The 17,992-nt window shown below is 41.0% G+C and overlaps 2 protein-coding genes across 2 annotated transcripts; both read left to right on the forward strand.

The window, feature by feature from the left end:
* The first annotated feature begins 286 nt into the window (after positions 1–286).
* lin7c (lin-7 homolog C (C. elegans)) lies at positions 287–5,546 on the forward strand. The gene is made up of 5 exons (XM_084154544.1): positions 287–410; positions 1,155–1,273; positions 1,799–1,870; positions 1,964–2,173; positions 2,717–5,546. The coding sequence occupies exons 1-5, from the start codon at positions 374–376 to the stop codon at positions 2,882–2,884; spliced, it is 606 nt and encodes a 201-aa protein (XP_084010670.1). The 5' UTR covers positions 287–373; the 3' UTR covers positions 2,885–5,546.
* Positions 5,547–6,135: 589 nt separating this feature from the next.
* Positions 6,136–8,042, forward strand: LOC311111436 (large ribosomal subunit protein P2-like). The gene is made up of 5 exons (XM_084154154.1): positions 6,136–6,211; positions 6,826–6,949; positions 7,092–7,140; positions 7,365–7,460; positions 7,925–8,042. Exons 2-5 carry the CDS (start codon positions 6,827–6,829, stop codon positions 7,999–8,001), a joined length of 345 nt encoding a protein of 114 aa, XP_084010280.1. The 5' UTR covers positions 6,136–6,211; position 6,826; the 3' UTR covers positions 8,002–8,042.
* The last annotated feature ends 9,950 nt before the right edge of the window (positions 8,043–17,992 follow it).

A 17,992-nucleotide genomic window follows, 5' to 3' on the forward strand; every position in this document is an offset into this window, starting at 1 on the left:
GTTTACAAAGACATTTACAAACAAATCTTTTTTGGGTTATGAATAATGATCAGATAAGACATTTTAATAACTATACGTTAATATGTATAATTTAAATAACCATTGAAAAGCTGTAAATATTGCAGGTTATACATTTGTGACACCAAATTTTCTAAAATATCAAATAAAACATTAGTGATGTATGACTTCTCAGTTTTTCCCGGTTTGTGGATTGGGCACATTGACCGCATATTGCGCAGAGGGATTGCGTCGATTGCGTGTCCTTGGCGCAACATCAATCCCCGTCAATAAAGATCTAATCTGTGGTTTATAGCGGAGTGGATAGTTTGCTAGCCTGATCATTTCTCCTGAAGAGTGTTGGATTTTGGCTATTATGGCTTCATTGGGGGAACCTGTCCGACTGGAAAGAGGTAACACGTCAAACCACACAGATTGCTTGATCAATAATAATAGTTAAACCGATGAAAATACACATACTAGCCAAACAGATGGCTAGCTAGTTAACAACTAGCTAATCTGGAATTGAATTTAGTTAACTAACTGTTAGATAACTAGCGCTAGTCATTTAATCTTCAAATAACTAGCCCTCTCAAAAGTCGAAAGAAAAATAGATTATGCCAATATCATCGCTTTAGTTTTCTGAAAGACAGATGGGCTGAGTTGCTAATGTTGTAGCCAGCTAGCAAATTTAGCTAACAAGATAGCCATCCTCAAAGGCGGGTAGGTTGCTTGTAGCGCCTAGTAATGTTAGCAATGTTAGCACCCAAACAAAAGTTCAGCGTCCAGTAAGTACGTTAGCTAGCTAGGTTAGTTTGGAAATGTTGCGTCCGAAAACCCGGACTATGTTGCTGCAGTCGTGATGATACAAGTTGTAAAGTTATGTCCCTGTCCGTTGATTTCTACCATGTGTTTACAAGCGGTGTGATCAAGATTTGGTAATGATCAGCTATGCCTGTATCATAATACCCTGTGCAGTGACATATTTACTTCATCAATCTACAAAATCAAAAACCAACAGACTCAATTGCTCTTGTGCTGGAGTGTTAGATCCTCTGCATAAAGCAAGTATTTCCCAAACCAAAGTCTCTAAATCGATGTGGTTAGTTATTGGTAAGATTTCTGACGTGGGTGGTCTCCATGTTTTCTCCCAACAGACATTTCTCGAGCCATTGAATTGCTTGACAAGCTCCAGAGGACGGGGGAAGTGCCACCCCAGAAACTGCAGGCACTGCAAAGGGTCTTGCAGAGCGAGTTCTGTAATGCTGTGCGAGAGGTGAGCTGAGACTATGCCATTAAATGCCCATCACACCCTTCAAAGTTCAACTCAAATTATGTGGCCAAATCTGGACCTCAAGGCCAGAAGTACTGCTGATTTTAATTCCAATCAGGGTGAGTGATTCAGACCTGGGGCACCAGGTGAGTGAAAAAAAAAAAAAAACAGCAGTACTCTGGACCTCCAGGCTCTGATTTGTGTACTCTTGTGAGATGGGTCTGACACAGACAGGCCTATAAAAAAATGAATTGTTTGATTGCTGCCTATAGGCTAGTTATTTGACTTCTGATGTAAGATTTGTCATTCCTTCAATGTCAGTGTATCACAAAGCATTATTTTCAATGTTGTGATTGATTACAAAATTAGCTATCCAGTCTGAGGATTAATTAATAGCTTGGAACCCTGGACAGCAAGAACTACCACGATCTCAACATTTAACATGTCAGACTTTTTGAAGGAAGTAATTCAGCTTTGCAGTTTGCATTTGACTATCCTTCTTTCTGCCTTTTCTAAACAACTCCCTAGGTGTATGAACATGTGTATGAGACAGTGGACATAAACAGTAGCCCTGAAGTCAGGGCCAATGCCACAGCCAAGGTATGTCAAAACAACAACAACCAATATTAAACAAAAACTCTGTAGGCAACAATCTGTTTCCGGGTTAACAACCTCTCCTCTCTTGCCCTGTAGGCCACAGTTGCAGCGTTTGCGGCCAGTGAGGGGCACTCACACCCTCGTGTGGTGGAGCTACCTAAGACTGAGGAAGGACTTGGCTTCAATATAATGGGAGGGAAGGAACAGAACTCTCCTATTTACATCTCACGCATCATTCCTGGGGGAATCGCCGACCGCCACGGGGGCCTCAAGAGAGGCGACCAGCTTCTTTCTGTCAATGGGGTGGTACGTGTCATTTATGCAGTCTGGCTGTGTCCGAATACCCGTAATTGCGTTCTAAATAGTAGGCATTTTGTGAAGGCGAAAAATAAAGTTTTATAGTATGTGAAATTTTGAAAATTGAGTATGCTTAAAAAATTCCAGGATGTCATACTCATTTTGGCTTTTTATCTAGTAGAATTCGCTGCACAATTGAGGAAAATAATCGTATTTCAAGGCCCACATGTCTGACAACAGCTGATAATCAGCTGAGGGGACAAGCTGTACCAAAATGAACGAATGTAGGGAATCAACGCAATTGCGCATTAGATGATGTAGGATGAGCCTAGTATGCTGTTATATTTTTCTGACTGAATTCGTTTTTACTAAACAGTACGTTCTTAATAGTATGTAGTACGATTAATACACAGTATGCAGTTTAAGTAAATAGTAGGTAAGCCAGATTTCGGACACGGCCACTATCAATATACATTTATCATATGCAGTCACATAATTTTGTTTGTTATTGAAATGAATCCTCCTTTTATCTATCTCTCTTTCTTTCCACAGAGTGTGGAGGGGGAGCACCATGAAAAAGCTGTGGAACTTCTCAAAGCTGCCCAGGGCACTGTGAAGCTGGTGGTCAGGTACACTCCTAAAGTCCTTGAGGAAATGGAATCCCGCTTTGAGAAGATGAGGTCTGCAAAGCGCCGGCAACAGAACAGCTATCCCCAGTAGTGTTTTTCATCACTGGCACACAATTCCCTTATCTTTCACCCTCTTCCAGCTATCTGTCACAATTTTAACTTTCTCCTAAAACTTAGCACACTAAACCAAGTTTAGTTTGTATCCACATATATTATATTTATACCTTTTCTACACCCTACCCCTGCAACTTCTTACACTGTCCTCCACACTACGACTCATTGCAAACACTAGATTTATCATATTTCTACAAGTAGTTGGTCATTCACGCTTTACATGTGCATTACATTTTGGACTGACATATTGGATGCCGTTTGAGGACCTGTGAGACCCACCACAAAGGTTCCTTTGACTAAAGAGATGTTTTTTGTTTTTTTACAGCCTTTATAAAGTGCCTCAGGGCAATACATATGTATTTAAACTTGTACTGTCATTCAAATTACCCTCATTTTAATTTGGGTACAAAACTAAGGTCAGATGATTCAACATTTCAACGCCAGGTTTACTAAGCATTTGCAGGAATGCAAACTTCACATCTGCTATTTTTGAGCGCGAAAGGAAAACTGGTTGAAATAGAACACATTTCTGGGATATAAGGGGTATAGAATATATATATATTATCGAAGAAATTAGGTATTGTGTGTAAATTGATATAGACATTTTGTGTTTACCAGTATATGAAGGCTAAATGGAGGCGGGTATGTTTTACCATTGTCTCTGTTTTGTTTTTCCTCCTGAAAATAACAGGTGTGAACGTTAGGTAGATCTCTGTTTAGTTTTTCCTCCTGAAAATAACAGGTGTGAACGTTAGGTAGATCTCTGTTTAGTGTTCTAATCTTAAATTGTTAAGGAATTAAATAATGCATTCTCTGAATTTATTTTTAACCTCATGCTGATGTTTTCACTGTCTTACAAGCTTAAAAAAATGATTTTGCTGTCTCATAAAATATTCAGCAACTTCTAAGTTTTGCATCCCATGAATGATTTAGAGCCTTCAAATGCATATGTTTTCAGTGGGCTGGGAGAAGGCTTACTGAGATGCTGTGCTGTCTTTTACAATTCAGATAACCTTTTCCCCTTATGACAGTAAGGGGGGACAGTATACCATTTTGAGACCTGAGGCAAACCTGACATTTTAAATATTTCAAAAGAGCAATAAGTCAGAACCTTTTGAAACCAGAGGGGTATTTCACGAACCGGGTCAGCAGAATTTGAGATTCCCCAAGAAAGCTGCATTCACATAGCCACATTTTTTTGCCTCATTTCTTTGAGTTACTTTGCTCTAATCACACTTCAATGGTGTGGCCAACTCATTCAAGGTGGGTTTACAGTAGGTCGGCCAACTTGTCGCAGTGACGACAAAAACATTCCAATGTTTTCCAACATAAACTGATGTTTCCAAAAAGTATAAACGAGAAAACGACAGTATTGCACTAGGGTGCTACATGCGATCTTTCAACATGAGTAAACCCATTATTGAATGGCATTCATTAAAAAATGCATGTGATCTACCGGTATGTGAAACCCACCTTCACTAATACAGTTAATAATAAAGACCAATAATGTTGCTATGCTGTTGCTGCGCTGTGGTTAAGTAAACAAAGCCATATTTTCGGTTGCTGACTTTCAGGTTCGAATGATTACTTGTTGATCTATAAAATCAGGTAAATGTGCCATTTGGGTGAACTATCCCTTTAAGATGTGAACTTAATTTGGCATCACTGATTTCAATTTCAGATATGCTCGTTTTCACCTGAATAGTATAGTTTGTCTTTTTATCTTATGATGGTCACCTCATGAATGTACTGTGCAATTCCAGTTATATTGATAAAATAGAAAGCCCATATGTGTATCCTTAAAATATGGATGATCATGTTCAAGTTGTTGGCTACTTTCAGCTTGAGATTCATAATATTCAGATAAACAGTTATGTGGGAAAGATCTGGCTCTGATAAAGGGCACTGCAAGAGGAGGATATCAGATTTTTTTATACACTTGGGGTCTTTATTTACTAATGTTTTAACGTTTTTGCTTAATTGAATAAAATGTATTAATCTAAATCATGAAACCTTTTATATTTCCTTATCTCTAAAGTTTTCTTCATTTCATAAATAAAATATTGTATGTTCTATTCATTCTTTTAAAAATATGTTTAAAAATAAGCAAAGGCTTAGCAGATTTGGCACCCAATAGCCAAATGGGGTCCGCTTGCCCCTCAATATGATAACTGAAATGTTGTCCTTGTGACTGACATTAATGGTTTCATCAGAATGTTCAGGACAGTTACCTTGCCAATTCCTAGAGCTTCGTGAAACACCCCTCAGGTTTCTACCTTCTTATATTTTGGAAGGGTCAATGGAATATTTTTGTAAGTGTTTTCTTTTGATATTTTTATTTTTTACAAGTGATTTTCATGAGAGAAAAAAATCTAGAAATGATTTGTATTCCTTTTCTGACTGTGTTATGTCCTTGTTTCGAGTACCAAGACCAAACTTGCAACATTTATCAGAACTATTTGATATCATATTGAATGTTTGCTTGTTTTGGACTGTTAGGCCTACTTACAAAATGTGCTGCTCTCAGTTTATTATTTCCATTTGTATTGTGTTACATTTATTGTGGATGTATATAATTATTTAGATCAAAATTATTTAGATTGAAAACTGCACAAAATAAATTATACCATGAAAATCTGTTATGTTGTTTATTTGCTTATTTTTATTCTCAACAACAAAAAATATTACTATCACTTTTATTGTGCATTTCCTTTAATGCATAAGTAGTTTTAACCTTTTTGTTTAGGAAGCCTACGTTTTTTGTTTGATACCAACTTTTGAAGATGCCATATTATCTCATATTGCAAGAGGCAATAATGGTACTATAGTAAGGGCTCTGTGCCCGTTCACAGAGTATGGCACTATGTTGGTACTAATGTAGTCCGAATTACGTGTCCGTTCTAAGGTCACAGCACAGTACCAGCTCCATCTGTCCAGGACCGTTATGGACCACAGAGTCAATGGCACTTTGCTGGACGGGACAGTGGACCAATCACTTACATGGGGCGCATCATTATCATCATGTAGTGATTCCAGTTTCCCTAAATGTTTTGTATTTTTTTTATCTGCCTGTCGCTCACATTTTCCTGACATTTTTCATTGTGTTGACGCCGCCCGGCCTCCAGACCCTCTCCTCACTTCGCCTTGCAAATCAAGTGCACCCTGTTGGTAATTTTCTCCTCCAATCAAAATTCATTCGATTTCCCCGCCCATCGAGCGTTTTTCCGTTTCCTCCCTGCCTTGGAACTTCCTTTCCGCCTGTGTAAATCTCGTCGTGAACACGCGTCTGCCTTCTCCGTGTTAAGTGAGTGTCTTCTAAAGACAATTTAGTATATATATATACCCTGTGAAAATAAGTCCAACACGGCACCATAACGTAGGCATTCCCTTCAAATATTTTTCTTACCCTAACCTAAAATTGGACAGCAAATAATGTATTGGAGATGAGTATGCTAGGCAGTTAGCATGCTACCTAACAGCCATGACATGTCACCATGTGTACTCGCTCTTACTGTTTGCCGCAAAGAAATAAGGCCCAAAACTACAGCTAGCTCATTGATTGGTAACGTTATTCGCGAGGGAGTTCTTCAATGACACATCTTAAAATTCTGATTGAAGAAACAACATTTATCAGTGACAACCTCACTAACTGGATCTTTGTGGACAGTGTGCTAGCTAGCTCATTTGCTAACCTCTTATCTAGTTAACGTTACTAGATGCTCTGGGGGCATGACATGGACAAGTGTTAATTGTTTCTGCATGTTATAGGGTTATTCTGAGTTCCCTTTTGAGACATATGTACATGTGTACTACTTGTGTTTGTCAAAAGTAACTTAACTGTATTGGATATTTTATTTTTTAATGCCCTCTTTTTTTTTTGGCATATGATGTATAACTGCATCATGATCTGTATTGCAGAATGCGTTACGTTGCTGCATACCTGCTCTCTGCCCTTGGTGGTAATGCCAGCCCACAGGCTGCTGACATCAAGAAGATCCTGGAAAGTGTCGGCATTGAGGCTGACAACACGCGCATGGAAAAAGTATGTTTAATATCACGTTTTACCTTATCTTAGTGTTGAGTGAAAGAGAACTTGTGTGTGTTCTGAAAGTTGAGCTCAAACAAAAGACACGCTTGTAATCTATGGAACACTAATTCCAGACCCCTATTATCTTCGCCTTCAGGTCGTCACTGAACTCGGTGGCAAAAATGTGGAGGAGGTGATTGCCCAAGGTGAGGCGCAGAACTGTCCACTGTCAATGCATAATGAAAAGTCACTGAAGAGAACACATCTACTTAAAATTAGAACCTGATGGTCAGTCTGGACTGAGCACACTGGTGGTTTAATCTAATAGAAACTCTAGCAAGGCTTTTCTGCCACTGTTTTAGTGTTATTAGTTATTGGTATATACATCACTAACATTGTAGTTAAATCCATTAACTGTAATTTCTGACAGGCTATGGTAAACTGGCCAGTATGCCAGCAGGTGGTGCTGTGGCAGTGGCCAGCTCAGGTGGAGCCGCTGCTGCTGGAGCCGCTGCCCCCGCTGCAGGTGAGCATACATCAGAGCCCACATGAGTGTTCTCCTTTTGGATGTCCATTAAATTATAGATATTAATGTGTGGGTCAGCTCAATACCGATGGGGCACTTGGTCAGTCGAGCTAAAGCTTATTTGCCATTACTAAATACATGGGAAATATTGTAGTACTTACCAGCATTAAAACCGTTTCATTGCGAAATGCATGCGTTTTTTAATTGGTGGGGGGTCATTAATTTTAGTTACATCAAGGCTGGTAGTATGGGATCATTTAAAAACAGGTCATTTTCGGGTTTGATAAATTGTTGATCAGCGCATTACTAGTACATAAAGGGTAGTTTATTTTGTTTATGAACATGTAGTTTGGTAAACTCTTTATTAGATTATTACTTTCACTATAGCTTTGAATATCTGTGTTTTCAGACAATGTATTTGGTAAAGATGGTATTGTTAATTGATTACTGTGATCTCTTTACAGCTGTGGAGAAGAAGGAAGAGAAGGAGGAGTCTGAAGAGGGATCTGATGACGACATGGGATTCGGCCTGTTCGACTAAACTTGTTCAAAATCAGAAATAAACTTTGTAAAAAAGGAAAAGGCTAAATGTTAAGCGTATTTTCTGCGTTGGGTATTTTGCTTAATGAAAGGATACCATTTTGTTTCCATCTGGACACAGTTGGCCACTGAAGCAGTTGGGTGCTGCATAGCCCTTGATCATGACTCCGTTCCATTACATTACAAGTACAGTGGGGGAAAAAAGTATTTAGTCAGCCACCAATTGTGCAAGTTCTCCCACTTAAAAAGATGAGAGGCCTGTAATTTTCATCATAGGTACACGTCAACTATGACGATGCTCAGTTTGAACATTAACATGCATCAATTGCGGTACTGTTTTGGAAGTATAAGTACCTCATCTTTCATCTCAGCTAGGAATGTAATGAAAACGAATGGTTAAATTGATACACTTTGTTTGTAGGGTTAGTGTTGCCACACCAACATACAGTATCATGTTACAGCGTGTGATTACGGAAAACAGATGGAAGGTCTACTACCTGTGCTAATTTGCCATCTGCGTCTCCTAACGTGTGTAAATGGAAGCCACAAATGGGTTGTTGAAGGAAAAATACTGTCGGCTGCAACTGTTTACGGTGTACAGCAAGTGTGTTGCATTTGTGAAATTATTTTGATGTGATATGAAAGTAGGGATTTATGTTTATAGAATTGTACCACAATTGAGAATCGATTCACGTTTAGATGGAGTATTTGGCTGTTTAGGCTTCCAGAGCCAATTCGCCTTTAAACAGAACATGTAAGGTCCTAGGACTATATGGAGTAACGTTAGGCTCCTTTAGTCCATTTTAGGGCTTGGTGCTGCAGTGCAGCCATGTAGGGGTGAAGATGCAAGTAGTCATTTGCTAGCTACTGTACATTTCTTTGACTCAAATTCTATTTTGTGAATTCTAGTCAAGGTGTGTGATGGTGGTATTGATTGTGGACTAGTTTGACTGCTACGACACTCAATGTTTTCGGTATTTGCTTGTGTGGTAAAAACAGCAGATGGCGCCATTTACCCTGTTGATACTGGCCCTGTCCAGAAACAACCACAGCCTCCCTCGGCACTTGTCTGAAAGTCTTGAATGGGTACTATAAGAAATGTTGAGCTCATGAGTCTGCATTTGGTATTTTATTTAGGATACCCATTAGCTACTGCTAAAGCAGCAGCTGCTCTTCCTAAGGTCCACATAAAATATGACAGGCTAATACATAGCATTAATAGACAAGGACAGAAATACATACATTTAATGTAAGTATACAGGCTTTCATACATTTATGCCTTCATAATCATGTGATTCATAGACACTACTGAATGCAAGTGCAACAAGTAAATCAAAATACAAAAACGAGGTGCGTTGCAAATAGGCTGCTGACACGTTACTAAATTCCCCTGATGTGAATGAAGCTACCTTGTTTCTATAGTTACTGCCCTTAATGGGTATCCTGGGTAAATGCTTTTTACAGTTACCACCCTCAATGGGTTTCCTGGGGTAACATGTAATGTCTTAAAGGTCCAATGCAGCTGTTATTATCTCAATATCAAATAATTTCTGGGTAACAATTAAGTACCTTACTGTGATTGTTTTCAATTGAAATGGTCCAAAAGAAACATATCTTAATAGCAAAGAGCAATTTCTCAAGCAATAATTTAGCTATGACTGTCTGGGAGTGGTCTGAGTGGGGAGGGGGAAAGGGAAAGCTAGCTGTTATTGGCAGAGGTTTGGAATGCTTTCTTATTGGTCTATTAACTAATTTACCACCAGGTTATGTCACCAGGCAGGCCAAAACTACATCCCACCAAAACAGGCAGAAATTTCAGGCAGTCTTTTCAAACAACTCTTACACTAAAAGGGCATTATCATAATTTTCACAATTTCACAGTATTATTCCAACCTCATAGTGTGGAAATATATATAAAACACAGGAAAATCACGTTTTTCACTGCACTGGGCCTTTAAATTTGTGGGCCTTTTGTTACAGCTACCACCCGCTATGGGTTTCATTAGGTAAAATACAGCATTGGTACCTCCTCCACACTTGACTAAAGGCGTCTGCATGCTTCCCAGCCGAAACAACATTTTGTGATGTTTTTGTTCATTTTGGACTTCAGCAAGGTTTGTTTTTGGTTGTTCGGGCACACAACATTTTTTCTTGAGGCAAGCCGAAGTCTACACCCCCTGTCGGCAATTGGTCAACAGTAGGGATTCTTCAATGAAGTGCCTGTTGTCATTCAAAGAGACGACTCCTCATGCACATTTTTTCACTTAAGAAATACTGCACCAAACATTCTAGTCAGATGCAAAATGATGTGACTAAGATCTCCTCTGCAAAAAACATCAAAATTAATGACAGATTTTATCTTAGATTAATTCTGACTAAATTGACAAACAGTACTATTGCTGCTTTTTTCTCATTTGTCAAGCGAAAGTCTTTTAAGGGAGTATGCGAGCAAACACGTTAGGTTCGGCTAGGCGCCAGCCGAATTGAAGCATGCTGACGCCTTAACACATGGGCCCCAGCCCTCTGCTGTACTCCCTGTTCTCCCATGACACCAACTCCATTATCAAGTTTGCTGACGACACAACGGTTGTAGGCCTGGAAAACAACAATGATGAGTCAGCCTATAGGGAGGTAAGTGAACTGGCATTGTGGTGCCAGGACAACAACCTCTCCCTCAACATCAGCAAAACAAAAGAGTAAATTGTTGACTTCAGGAAGCAGAGGAGGGAACATGCCCCAATCCACATCAATGGGACTACAGTAGAGTCACCAGTTTTAAGCTCCTCAACATCCACATCACCGAGGACTTGACATGGACCAACAACACCAACACTCTTGTCAAGAGGGCGCAACAGCGTCTCTACTTCCTAAGGCTGCTGAAGAAATTCTGCATGCCACCCCAGGTCTTCTCCGAATACGACCGCTGCACCATCAGAGTGTCCTGACCGGTTGCATCACGGCCTGGTACGAGAATTGCTCCGTCCATGACCACAAGGCCCTCCAGCAGGTGGTAAAGACAGCCCAGTACAGGACATCTACTCGAAACGATGCCAGAGGAAGGCCCGCAGCATCATCAAGGAACCCACACATCCCAGCTATGAGCTGTTCACTCCTTTACTGTCGGGCAGACAGAATTGGAGCATGAGGTCTGATACCAATAGGCTCAGAGATAGTTTCTATCTACAAGCCATCAGACTGCTGAACACTTCAACTGGACTGACCACCTGCTCTGATTTCCACACCTTAGCACACACCCACACACACAGTCGTGTTTAACTAACCTTGTGGGGACACACAATTAATAACCATTCAAAATCCTATTTTCCCTAACCCCTAACCCTAAACCAAACCCCAACCCTTGCCCTAACCCAACCTTAACCCCAAAACCTAACCTTAACCTAAAATCTCTAAAACTAACCCTAACTCCTAAACCTAATTCTAACCCTAACATTCTACCTTAACCCCCTAGAAATAGCATTTCAACTTGTGGGAACTAACAAAATGTCCCCAGTTGGTCCAATTTAGTTAGTTTACTATTCTTGTGGGGACTTCTGGTCCCCCTAAGTATAGTTAAACAGGTCCAGACATACACCACATGACCAAAGGTATGTGGACACCTGCTCGTCGAACATCTCATTCCAAAATCATGGACATTCATATGGAGTTGGTCCTCCCTTTGCTGCTATAACAGCCTCCACTCTTCTGGGAAGGCTTTCCACTAGATGTTGGAGCATTGCTGAGGGGAATTGCTTCCATTCAGCCATGAGACCATTAGTGAGGTTGGGCACTGATGTTGGGCGATTAGGCCTGGCTCACAGTCGGCGTTCCAATTAATCCCAAAGGTGTTCGATGGGGTTGAGGTCAGGGCCCAGTCAAGTTTATCCACACCGATCTCAACAAACCATTTCTGTATGGACCTCGCTTTGTGCACAGGGGCATTGTCATGCTCAAACAGGAAAGGGCCTTCCCCAAACTGTTGCCACAAAGTTGGAAGCACAGAATCGTCTAGAATGTAATTGTATGCTGTAGCGTTAAGATTTCCCTTCACTGGAACTAAGGGGCCTAGCCCGAACCATGAAAAACAGCCCCAGACCATTATTCCTCCTCCACAAAACGGTACAGTTGGCACTATGCATTGGGGCAGGTAGCGTTCTCCTGGCATCCTCCAAACCCAGATTCGTCCGTTGGACTGCCAGATGGTGAAACGTGATTCATCGCTCCAGAGAACACGTTTCCACTGCTCCAGAGTCCAATGGTGGTGAGCTTTACACCACTCCAGCTGACGCTTGGCATTGCACATGGTGATCTTAGGCTTGTGTGCGGCTTTTCAGCCATGGAAACCCATTTCATGAAGCAACAGACGAACAGTTATTGTGCTAATGTTGCTTCCAGAGGCAGTTTGGAACTCAGTAGTGAGTGTTGCAACTGAGGACAGACGATCTTTACACGCTACGCGCTTCAGCACTCGGCGCTCCCATTCTGTGAGCTTGTGTGGCCTACCACTTCGCGGCTGAGCCGTTGTTGCTCCTAGACGTTTCCACTTCACAATAACAGCACTTACAGTTGACCAGGGCAGCTCTAATATGGCAGAAATGTAACAAACTGACTTGTTAGAAAGGTAGCATTCTGTGACGGTGCCATGTTGAAAGTCACTGAGCTCTTCAGTAAGGCCATTCTACTGCCAATGTTTGTCTATGGAGATTGCATGACTGTATGCTCTATTTTATACACCTGTCAGCAACGGGTGTGGCTGAAATAGCCGAATCCACTAATTTGAAGGGGTGTCCACATACTTTTGTATATATAGTGTACATACAGTGGTGTGAAAAAGAGTTTGCCCCCTTCCTGATTTCTTATTTGTTTGCATGTTTGTCACACTTAAATGTTTCAGATCAAACAAATTTTAATATTAGTCAAAGATAACACAAAATGCAGTTTTGAAATGAAGGTTGTTATTATTAAGGGAAAACAAAATCCAAACCCACATGGCCCTGTGTGAAAAAGTGATTGCCCCCTACAACCTAATAACTGGTTGGGCCACCCTTAGCAGCAACAACTGCAATCAAGCGTTTGCGGTAACTTGCAATGAGTCTTTTACAGCGCTGTGGAGGAATTTTGGCCCACTCATCTTTGCATAATTGTTGTAATTCAGCCACATTGGAGGGTTTTCGAGCATGAACTGCCTTTTTAAGGTCATGCCACAGGATCTCAATAGGATTCAGGTCAGGACTTTGACTAGGCCACTCCAAAGTCTTCATTTTGTTTTTCTTCAGCCATTCAGAGGTGGACTTGCTGGTGTGTTTTGGATCATTGTCCTGCTGCAGAACCCAAGTTCGCTTCAGCTTGAGGTCACGAACAGATGGCCGGACATTCTCCTTCAGGATTTTTTGGTAGACAGCAGAATTCATGGTTCCATTTATCACAGCAAGTCTTCCAGGTTCTGAAGCAGCAAAACAGGCCCAGACCATCACACTACCACCACCATATTTTACTGTTGGTATGATGTTCTTTTTCTGAAATGCGGTGTTACTTTTACGGCAGATGTAATGGGACACACACCTTCCAAAAAGATCAACTTTTGTCTCGTCAGTCCACAGAGTATTGTCCCAAAGGTCTTGGGGATCATCAATATGTTTTCTGGCAAAAATGAGATGAGCCTTAATGTTCTTTTTGCTCAGCAATGGTTTTCGTCTTGGAACTCTGCCACACAGAAAGCGGCACAGGTCCTAATCCAGGCACTTGTCATCTCCCGTCTGGATTACTGCAACTCGCTGTTGGCTGGGCTCCCTGCCTGTGCCATTAAACCCCTACAATTTATCCAGAACGCCGCAGCCCGTCTGGTGTGAAACAATTTTTCACACAGAGTCATGTAGGTTTGTATTTTGTTTTCCCTTAATAATAACAACCTTCATTTCAAAACTGCATTTTGTGTTTACTTGTGTTATCTTTGACTAATATTTAAATTTGTTTGATGATCTGAAACATTTAAGTGTGACAAACATGCAAACAAATAACAAATGAGGAAGGGGGCAAACACTTTTTCACACCACTGTACATCCACACACACACATATACATTCATGCTACACACACATCACAACTGCTGCTACCAGACTATTATTATGATTGTTAAATACTGCACAATTTAAACACTTGCCTCCCAATCTCCCCTTCCCCAAAACACCTGTAAATATTGGACTATAAATTGTGCCTTTCTGTATTGTACTTGTTTAAAATGTTTATTCTATTCTACTGAGCCATTTACTTTATGTTCATATTCTTATCTTTTAATATTTCTTATTGTTGTTGCATTGTCGAGAAGGAACCTGCAAGTAAGCATTTATTTGGAAGGTGTATACCATGTGTAACCTGTACATACGACTAATAAAACTTGAAACATTCATGAACATGAAATAATCAGGCCTTGAATATTGAGGCTTGTTACAGTCTATCGCCCTTAACGGGTTGGCTGAGATATAGTGTAATGTGTTACAGTCTACCACCAATGAAGGGTTAGCTGAGGTATTGTGCTGGGCTTTGGACCTGCTCATAAAATGAACAAGGTCCTCGTGAATCCGTTTTTGTTACGCTCCTGCTCATATAAAATGAACCAGAATCAGATGGTAGTTTCACCTAAGGTTGAGGCTTTCACCTCAGCCACCGTGATCAGAGTTAACAGACGTGAACGCAGCATCCTTGAATCGTGTGTAGTTTCCTCCCTCTAAAGTTTTAACTTCATGATTTCCACCTCACCAATTTTTCTTACATTTCCACCTTCATTCCCCTACACCACATTCACACCCAGCAGCGTCCACCAGTCACACACATATCAGTACATACTTACAGTGCATTTGAAAAGTATTCAGACCCCTTGACTTTTTCCACATTTTGTTACATTACAGCCTTATTCTAAAATGGATGAAATAGTTTTCCCCCCTCATCAATCTACACACAATACACCATAATGACAAAGCAAAAACATGTTTTTAGAAATTTTTGCAAATTTATTACAAATAAAAACCGTAAATATCACATTTACATAAGCATTGAGAACCTTTACTCAGTACTTTGTTGAAGCACCTTTGGCAGCGATTACTGCCTCGAGTCTTCTTGGGTATGATGCTACAAGCTTGGCACACCTGTATTTGGGAAGTTTCTCCCATTCTTCTCTGCAGATCCAATCAAGCTCTGTCAGGTTGGATGGGGAGCGTCGCTGCACAGCTATCGGGTTCAAGTCCGGGCTCTGGCTGGGCCACTCAAGGACATTCAGAGACTTGTCCCGAAGCCATTCCTGCGTTGTCTTGGCTGTGTGCTTATGGTCGTTGTTCTGTTGGAAGGTGAACCTTTGCCCCAGTCTGAGGTCCTGAGCGCTCTGGAGCAGGTTTTCATCAAGGATCTCTCTATACTTTGCTCTGTTCATCTTTCCCTCGATCCTGACTAGTCTCCAAGTCCCTGCTGTTGAAAAACATCCTCACAGCATGATGCTGCCACCACCATGCTTCACCGTAGAGATGGTGCCAGGTTTCATCCAGACGTGATGCTTGGCATTCGGGCCAAAGAGATCAATCTTGGTTTCATCAGACCAGAGAATCTTGTTTCTCATGGTCTGAGAGTCTTTAGGTGCCTTTTGGCAAACTCCAAGCGGGCTGTCATGTGCCTTTTACTGAGGAGTGGCTTCCATCTAGCCACTCTACCATAAAGGCCTGATTGGTGGAGTGCTGCAGAGATGGTTGTCCTTCTGGAAGGTTCTCCCATCTCCACAGAGGAACTCAGGAGCACTGTCAGAGTGACCATTGGGTTCTTGGTCAACTCCCTGACTAAGGCCTTTCCCCTTTGATTGCTCAGTTTTGCCGGGCGGCCAGCTCTAGAAAGACTCTTGGTGGTTCCAAACTTCTTCTATTTAAGAATGATGGAGGCCACTGTGTTCTTGGGGACCTTCAATGCTGCAGACATTTTTTGGTACCCTTCCCCAGATCTGTGCCTTGACACAATCCTGTCTCGGAGCTCTACAGACAATTCCTTCGACCTCATGGATTGGTTTTTGCTCTGACATGTACTGTCAACTGTGGGACCTTATATAAACTGTGGGACCTTATATAGACAGGGGTGTGCCTTTCCAAATCATGTCCAATCAATTGAATTTACCACAGGTGAACTCCAATCAAGTTGTAGAAACATCTCAAGGATGACCAATGGAAACAGGATGCACCTGAGCTCAATTTCGAGTCTCATAGCAAAGGGTCTGAATACTTATGTAAATAAGGAAGTTCTGTTTTTAATTTTTAGTACATTTGCAAAAATCTCTAAAAACCTGTTTTTGCTTTGTCATTATGGGGTATTGTGTGTAGATTGATGAGGGGAAAACATTTCATTAATCCATTTTAGAATAAAGCTGTAATGTAACAAAATGTGGAAAAAGTCAAGGGGTCTGAATACTTTCCGAATGCACTGTAGGTATCAAGGACAGAACTTGATTTAAATAAGAATACACACGTTATACACTTATGCCTAATATTCCATACATCAATAATACTTTGCTCTACTGAGGCAGGCCCTGATATCCTAATGTCACTGCACCAATGTTCTTTAAACAACCTGAGAGATTCTCACAACATCAGTTACCCACTGGGCACAGATGTCAATTCCACATTGGTTCAACATAATTAAAGCTATTTAGGTCAGATGCATTGTTATGTGCTGTTTTATTCGTTTGTTGCTGAAAAGTTGCTCTCTGATGGTCCAATTACCCTTTATGTTGAATGAGTGAGAGTTGCAGATAAGTGAGAACTGCGTTAATGTCAACTTATGTTAAGTTGTAAGAGTTGGTAAACGTAATAACAACACATCTGTCAGCATTGGTGTGCTTTATCAGCAGCTACTGGTTGTTGGGCAGGTGTTAAATTGGCTGTGCCAAATAATCATCGAAGTTGTTTGTGCCTGCACTAGCCCCAGTAAACACAATTTGCTGAGTCAGAACAATGCAGGAAGGAATTAAACATAAGATGGACTTTACACCCAATTACATTTTATAACCTATGTTTCAATGCCCACATTAACTGTTAGCCCAGGACATCACTGAGTGTACAAATTACAGTGGGGAAAAAAAGTATTTAGTCAGCCACCAATTGTGCAAGTTCTCCCACTTAAAAAGATGAGAGAGGCCTGTAATTTTCATCATAGGTACACGTCAACTATGACAGACAAATTGAGGGAAAAAAATCCAGAAAATCACATTGTAGGATTTTTAATGAATTTATTTGCAAATTATGGTGGAAAATAAGTATTTGGTCACCTACAAACAAGCAAGATTTCTGGCTCTCACAGACCTGTAACTTCTTCTTTAAGAGGCTCCTCTGTCCTCCACTCGTTACCTGTATTAATGGCACCTGTTTGAACTTGTTATCAGTATAAAAGACACCTGTCCACAACCTCAAACAGTCACACTCCAAACTCCACTATGGCCAAGACCAAAGAGCTGTCAAAGGACACCAGAAACAAAGGCTGGGAAGACTGAATCTGCAATAGGTAAGCAGCTTGGTTTGAAGAAATCAACTGGGGCTCCACGCAAGATCTCACCCCGTGGGATCAAAATGATCACAAGAACGGTGAGCAAAAATCCCAGAACCACACGAGGGGACCTAGTGAATGACCTGCAGAGAGCTGGGACCAAAGTAACAAAGCCTACCATCAGTAACACACTACGCCGCCAGGGACTCAAATCCTGCAGTGCCAGACGTGTCCCCCTGCTTAAGCCAGTACATGTCCAGGCCCGTCTGAAGTTTGCTAGAGTGCATTTGGATGATCCAGAAGAGGATTGGGAGAATGTCATATGGTCAGATGAAACCAAAATATAACTTTTTGGTAAAAACTCAACTCGTCGTGTTTGGAGGACAAAGAATGCTGAGTTGCATCCAAAGAACACCATACCTACTGTGAAGCATGGGGGTGGAAACATCATGCTTTGGGGCTGTTTTTCTGCAAAGGGACCAGGAC

The sequence above is a fragment of the Coregonus lavaretus genome (assembly GCF_964263955.1).
Source record: "Coregonus lavaretus genome assembly, chromosome: 37".
Taxonomy (NCBI): Eukaryota; Metazoa; Chordata; class Actinopteri; order Salmoniformes; family Salmonidae; genus Coregonus; species Coregonus lavaretus.